The sequence below is a fragment of the Propithecus coquereli genome, unplaced genomic scaffold (genome assembly GCF_000956105.1).
Source record: "Propithecus coquereli isolate 6110/MARCELLA unplaced genomic scaffold, Pcoq_1.0 Scaffold54, whole genome shotgun sequence".
In the NCBI taxonomy this organism is placed as follows: domain Eukaryota; kingdom Metazoa; phylum Chordata; class Mammalia; order Primates; family Indriidae; genus Propithecus; species Propithecus coquereli.
The window spans coordinates 1,073,287-1,080,767 of NW_012151285.1; the positions used below are offsets into that span (position 1 = coordinate 1,073,287).

The 7,481-nt window shown below is 47.3% G+C and overlaps 1 protein-coding gene across 1 annotated transcript in view; it reads right to left on the bottom strand.

Moving 5' to 3' along the window:
* Positions 1–7,481, bottom strand: part of SON (SON DNA binding protein) — a 33,653-nt gene that overhangs the window by 20,422 nt on the left and 5,750 nt on the right. Inside the window, exons 3-4 of the mRNA XM_012657386.1 lie at positions 4,385–6,632; positions 638–4,335 (exon numbers count right to left, since the gene is read on the bottom strand). Coding sequence (XP_012512840.1) covers positions 638–4,335; positions 4,385–6,632 — 5,946 coding nt within the window. The remainder of the gene's footprint in view (positions 1–637; positions 4,336–4,384; positions 6,633–7,481) is intronic.

Genomic DNA, 7,481 nt, shown 5'->3' on the forward strand with positions numbered 1-7,481 from the left:
GAGTCTCACTGTGTCGCCCGGGCTAGAGTGCCGTGGCGTCCTAGCTCACAGCAACCTCAAACTTCTGGGCTCAAGCAATCCTTCTGCCTCAGCCTCCAGAGTAGCTGGGACTACAGGCATGCGCCACCATGCCCGGCTAATTTTTTCTATATATCTTTTAGTTGTCCGATTAATTTCTTTCTATTTTTTTAGTAGAGACGGGGTCTCACTCTTGCTCAGGCTGGTTTCGAACTCCTGAGCTCAAACAATTTGCCCGCCTCGGCCTCCCAGAGTGCTAGGATTACAGGCGTGAGCCACCGCGCCCGGCCTAGCCTTGTTTTTAATGTAACTCGACTTCTACATCTGCTTCTGCTTTCCATTTTTAGTCATGGCAAGGTGACCAAAGCAAAATAAAACTTTCAAGTATGGAGACACCTTGATTCTAATTATATTCCAAAGCAAGCCTTTCAACACCAATTACAATACTTATTCCTATACTTTCTTATAAATACGAGTTTTTAACCATAAAAATTTAAAGACAGAAATATTTGCCCTGAACCAGTAACCCAAAATATTTCATTTGACTGAAGATCAGAAAAAACTCAGGTTTAAATCACTCTCTATTACAATCCTATTCAATTTTAATAGAATGACTCACCCAAATCTGTCAGACGTTTGGGTGATCTGCCTCTTTCAGAAGACCTAGATCTTTTACGACGGATAGGAGATCTACTGAACCTTCTTCTCAAGGGTGTTCTTGATCGCCTCAATCTAACTGGGGATATACTGAAGCTTCGTCGTCTTCCCACAGACCTTGATCTTCTTCGACGGCTGGGGGTGCGGCTCCTGCGGCTGGGGGTGCGGCTCCTGCGGCTCGGGGTTCGGCTCCTGCGGCTCGGGGTGCGGCTCCTGCGGCTCGGGGTGCGGCTCCTGCGGCTCGGGGTGCGGCTCCGGCGGCTGGGGGTGCGGCTCCGGCGGCTGGGGGAAATACTAAAGCTCCTTCTTCTACCCATAGATCTAGACCTTCTTCGACGACTCGGGGTGTGACTCCGACTCCGACGACTTGGGGTGCGACTTCGTGCTCTAACTGTTTTCCGGTTATCCCTGGAGCTTGATCTTTTTCTTTTTCTTTCCCTGGACTTGGATCTGTGCTTTGGAGATCTTTTGCGCTTCTCTTTTGATACAGATCGTCTTCCTCTAGACTTTGATCTTGACCTGCTGCTTCTCCTCCTTCGTCTTGAACGTGAACGTGAACGTGTCTGAGAGCGATGAGATTTGGACTTAGATGATCTCTTCCTTGCCCTAGAACGAGATTCACTGGTTCGCTTGCGTGATTTGTGTTCGGAAGATTTGGAACGCTTACTTCGAGATCTTAAAGAAGAGTCTCTTTTCTTCTCTTTCTCACCTTTGTCACGGTTCTTATTTTTCTTGCTTTTTTCATGTGTGTCCTTAACTTTTACAAAAATTTCATAATCATCTTTTTCCTCTGAAGAAGATTCTGAAGCTCTTTCTGGTATACTAATTACAATTGGACTGGCAGCAGATTTGTCACGTTCAACTTCACTTGCTAGCAAAGGTCCTTCAATACCAGCTCTAAGGCTTGTAAGACGTTCCATGTCCTTAGGAAGTAATGGTCTTACTAAATCTGCTTCATTAATATCCTCAATGTTGGCAGAAAATCCTGAATCAGGTATCTCTTTAGTAGGGAGAGGTACTTCTTTTTCAACTCCACTAGTTTCTTTAGGGCTGAGAGCTACTGCAGATGTCTGGTCACTCTCTTTTAGAGTTAATGGTTCTTCTGTATCCTTACAAACAAGGTTATTACTAGATGGTAAATCAAGATGAATGTCTTTAGCAGGCAAAGGTCCTTCTATGTCAGCTTCACTACCACCACTGGGGCTGGTTGAAATTACCATGTCATGTTCAGTATCTTGAGTAGCTAAAGATACTTCAACATCATATTTATTAACTGAACTGAGTGTAGATGCTGTCATAAATTCAATACCCCTACTAGTTCCCACTGTATCAGGTTCCAGAGCAAGAGGACCAGTAGAAGACAGACTTTCTCCTACATCTGCTTCACTGACACCAGGGTAAGTATCCAATACTTGGCATTGTTTAGTCTCCTCAATGGGTAAAATTTTCTCTTCACCAATTTCACCAACAGAACCAGTGCTAGCAGCAGACACTGTATTATGTTCCATTTCTTTACCAACCAAATGATTATTCATATTAAGGTCTATATTTATTCCACGTTCACTTTCATAAGAGTCACTTTTCAGGTGTCCTTCATGCGGCTCTTCACCTGAATGCAATGGAATCTCCTGCATGCCAATCTCTGGAGCAAGATTTTGATCACCAGACAGTAGAGTCATTCCTTTCATAACATGTGATGAGGATATAACACTAGACTCCAAGATCATTGGTGTAGACTCCACAACCATTTCAGTTGATATTACTTGAGTCTGCTCTAACACAGTCACAGCAGGCTCTGAAATTGTCACAGTGGATTCCTGGACAGAAACAGATGGTTCTGAAACAATCATAGCAGGTTGAAGGACTGACACTGCTGGTTCCAGGACAGGCACAGTAGGCTCCAGGGCAGAAACAACTGGCACAGGAATGGTAACATGCTCTGGCTCAGCCACAACCGGAGGCTCGGGGATGGCCATTGCAGGAGGCTCTGAGACAGCCATAGGCAGAGGCTCTGAGACAGCCATAGGCAGAGGTTCTGGGACGGCCATGGCTGGAGGCTCTGAGACGGCCATGGCTGGAGGCTCTGGGATGGCCATGGCTGGAGGGTCTGGGACGGCCATGGCTGGAGGCTCTGGGACAGCCATAGCTGGCGGCTCCAGGATGCTGCTCTCTGCTGGTTCTGGAATAGTTACTGCTGACTCCAGCAAGGACATAGGTACCTCTGAGGCAATATGCCCTGAGGCTCTCGTGGAATCAAATGTTTCTGCTGTCTCTGACATGATAGGAGGCTCTAATATTAACATAGTTGGTTCAGCTGACATTATGGGAGTTTCAGACACCACGCAAGTCACTGATCTCTCTGGAATAATTTCATGTTCCTCTGCTACTACCGTCGACTCTACAGGAGTTGACGTAACTGAAGATTCTGGCTCTAGCAGTGGCTCTGGAACAGTCACGGCAGCCTCTGATGCTGCTAACACTGAAGGATCTGATGCTGACAATGAATAATTAGGAGGCATTGCTGAAGACTCTGAAATCTCACTTTGACTCACAGGAGGTTCAGCCTGCGATACAGACTCTTCAGGAGGTAATGATGGCACCTCTGTAGGCCAAGTACTTTCAGCTGTTAATGCTGACTGCTCTGTGGGTAATCCTGGACCCTCTGGTGGCTCCTCAGGAGGCAATGGTGGTGTCATTGGTGGCTCCTCAGGTGGCAATGGTGGCATTGTTGGAGGCTCTTCAGGAGGCAAAGGTGGCACCATATACGCCTCCGTGTATGTATCAGTGTAAGAGTCAGTGTAAGAATCAGCAGCCATGGACATCATTGAACGATCAGCAGTGTAAGATGACATCATAGATCGGTCAGCTGCAGAGTACGATGACATCATAGACCGGTCAGCAGCAGAGTATGACGACATCATAGACCGGTCGGCACCCATGGACATCATCGATCGATCAGCCATTGGGGACATCATGGAGCGCTCATAAGCTGACATCATAGAGCGTTCATAAGCTGACATCATAGAGCGCTCGGCCATAGGTGACATCATAGAGCGCTCATAGGCTGACATCATAGAGCGCTCATAGGCTGACATCATAGAGCGCTCAGCCATAGGGGACATCATAGACCGCTCATAAGACATCATAGAGCGTTCGTAAGATGACATCATGGAACGTTCTGCAGCATAGGACATCATCATAGAACGTCTAGATGCTAACATCAGGGGTCTAGGTGCTAACCTGTATGGCCTGGGTGCTATTCTATAGGACCTGGGTGCAATCCTATAGGGTCTAGGTGACATCCTATAGGGATCAGGAGTTAGTCTGTAGGGATCATGGCCTAATCTATAGGGGTCCTGTCCTAACCTGTAAGCATCATGACCTAATCTATAGGGGTCGTGACCCAACCTGTAAGGATCCTGAGCTAACCTGTAAGGATCCTGAGCTAACCTATAGGGATCAGGAGATTTTGAACCCAACATAGCAGAATCTTGGGTACTAGACGCTAACATCTGGGCATCCATGGTACCAGACGCTAACATCTGAGCATCCATGGTGCCGGAAGCTAACATTTGAGAGTCCATAGTGCCAGATGCTAACATCTGGGAATCCATGGTGCTGGTTGCTAACATCTGGGAGTCCATGGTGCTGGTTGCTAACATCTGGGAGTCCATGGAGCTGGTTGCTAACATCTGGGAGTCCATGGAACATCTGGGAGTCCATGGAGCTGGTTGCTAACATCTGGGAGTCCATGGAACTGGTTGCTAACATCTGGGAGTCCATGGAACTGGTTGCTAACATCTGGGAGTCCATAGTGCTAGTTGCTAACATCTGGGAGTCCATGGAGCTAGTTGCTAACATCTGGGAGTCCATGGTGCTAGTTGCTAACATCTGGGAGTCCATGGTGCTAGAGGCTAACATCTGGGAGTCCATGGTGCTAGAGGCTAACATCTGGGAGTCCATGGTGTTGGACGCTAGCATCTGGGAGTCCATGGTGTTGGACGCTAGCATTTGGGAGTCCAAGGTGTTGGATGCTAACATATGGGTCTCCATGGTGTTAGAAGCTAACATATGGGACTCTTGGGCCATCAAGGGATCCACTCCTACTGTTACAGAAGTCTCCCCCACTAATGTAGTAGGCAGCTCCTGTGCTACCGTATTATAGGATTCCAGCGCTGTCGTCGAGGGCACCTCCAGGGACTGCGACACCGTCATCGTTGACAGCTCCGATGTTGTCACCACAGACTGAACAGAGATCTCCAGCGCCACAGTTGCCACAGGTTGCCCAGGCAACTCTGGCGCCCCAGGCTGCCCTGGCAACTCCAGCACCCCTGTTGCCAGAGGCTGCCCCAAAAGCTCCAGTGCTCCAGCTGCCCCAGACTGCCCCGAGAACTCCAGTGCCCCAGTTGCCATGAGCTGCCCAGGCAACTCCAGTGCCCCAGTTGCCACAGGCTGCCCTGACAACTCCAGTGCCCTAGTTGCCGAAGGCAGCCCTGGCAACTCTGGCACCCCAGTCACCGAAGGCTGCCCCGGCAACTCCAGCGCTGTCGTTGCCACTGGCTGTCCTGGCAACTCCAGCACCATCGTTGCCTCAGACTGCCCCAGCAACCCTGTTGCCGTTGTCACCTCAGGATGCCCAGGATGTTCCACCGTTGTCATCCCCACAGGCTGCTCCAACTCTGTCGTCGTCACAGGTTGTTCGGTCAACTCCATTGCTACTGTTACCGCAGGCTGCTCTGGCAACTCTACTGCCGCTGTCACCACAGGCAGCCCTGGCAACTCCTGTGCCATCACAGGTGGCTCTGGCACCTCCTGTGGTGGCTCCAACCCCATGGATGGTGCTGGAAGCCCTGGCAATTCCTGTGACAACTGTTGCACTGGTGTCACAGAGGGCCCCAGCAACTCAGGCACTGCTGTCGCAGGGGGCCCTGGCAACTCAGGCACTGGGGTTGAAAGGGGCCCTGGCAACTCTGGCACCGGGGTAGCAGAGGGCCCAGGTAACTCCAGCACTGGAGTCACAGAGGGCCCCTGCAACTCCGGCATGGAGGTCGCAGGTGGCCCCGGCAACTCCATCGCTGAGGCCACCGACGACTCCGGCAGCTCCAACGCTGTGGTCTTAGGCAGCTCCATCAACTCCTGCGGTCTTGTCATAGATGAATCTGCAATCTCCGATGGTACTTCTTCAGGCTGCTCTGGCAATCTTTGCGCTTCAGTTGCAGATGACTCTGGAAAATCCATTGTTGTTGATGTGCTTGGCTCAGGGTACACCTCAGTAGGTGTCTCTGATGATACCACAAGGGTTTCTGATGGCTCTAACACTTTTACTACTGGGGGCTCTACCAACATGATCTTTGATGGCTCTGGAGATGTGCCCTCGAAAGATTTCAGCACAGACTTCATCTGATACTCCGATATTGTTACAACTGGCTCAGATGACTTCAGCACCACTGTCGTAGTAGGCACTGGTACGGATGCAAAGGAATCCGGAATCTTTGTCATGGATGGTTCCAGCATTACTGTCACGGACTGCTCTGTGATTACTGATGTAGATGCAACTGACAGTTCTGCAGGTTTTGCATCTTGCTTCAGAGTTTCTACGATGTGCGGCTCTGACACCTCCATTGATACTATAGGAGGTTCTAGCACAATTGCAGGGGATTCACTGGTCTCAGATAGGACAAATGCTCTTGTAGTATGCTCCAGTGCCATTGCTGAAGGTTCAGAATCAAACTTTAAGAAGGAATCAGATTCTAAATCTACGTTCCCATCATGATGAGATTTCGGCTTTGACTCAGATTCTTCTGGCTGTCTTTTATATTTTTTTTCTTTTTCTTTCTTCTTTTTCTTCTTTTTGTTTTTGTGCTTTTTATGCTTCTTTGACTTTTTGGTGGGAATTTCATCAGTAGGATCTGTTTGAACAGATACACATCTACTTTTTCTGGAGGCCTCTTTCAAGTCTGAAAGTAACAAATTAATTTTGTCAGACATTCCCCAAAGCAGATTTAGATAAATCATATAAACCCATATTTACATTCCATGTTAACACAACATAGTATAATACCTCTTATTAAACAAAAACTTACCAAATAAACTATTTTTCATAATCCATTTAATCTGACTGCTACTTTTCCAATATTTCTTTCTACAACTAAAACCGAGGTTAAAAATAAATACTTAAGTTTATCACCAAAACTTACTTAGAATTACATTGTGTTTCACTAAATTCTATTAAAATCATTATTTCCTCCAGCTCTCAAATTATAGCAAATTACTTTTAAACTACATTTATCAATCAATATATTTCATGTTATTAATTGTTGTAAATCTTATTAAAAATACATTAAATAATTTGTGTGATTATTTTATTAACCCCTTTTATATAGGAAGCAACAAGGCACTGGCTCTGGAACAGACTGCCTGCTTTTAGATCCTGAATCAATCCATCACTTACTAGATGAATGGCCTTGGCCAAATTACTGATACACTGTGTCTTCCAGAATTAGAGAATGAAATGTGTTAAAACATGCAAAGTCTGTCAATGCCTGGCAACTAGTAAGCTTTCAGCAAAGGTTAGTGATAGCTTTTAGACAGTAATACAAATATCTGAACAACAAATAAAAAAGCCTCAATAAAGAATTCAAGGCCGGGCGCGGTGGCTCACGCCTGTAATCCTAGCTCTCTGGGAGGCCGAGTCGGGCGGATTGTTTGAGCTCAGGAGTTCGAAACCAGCCTGAGCAAGAGCGAGACCCCGTCTCTACTGAAAATCGAAAGAAATTAATCGGACAACTAAAAATATATAGAAAAAA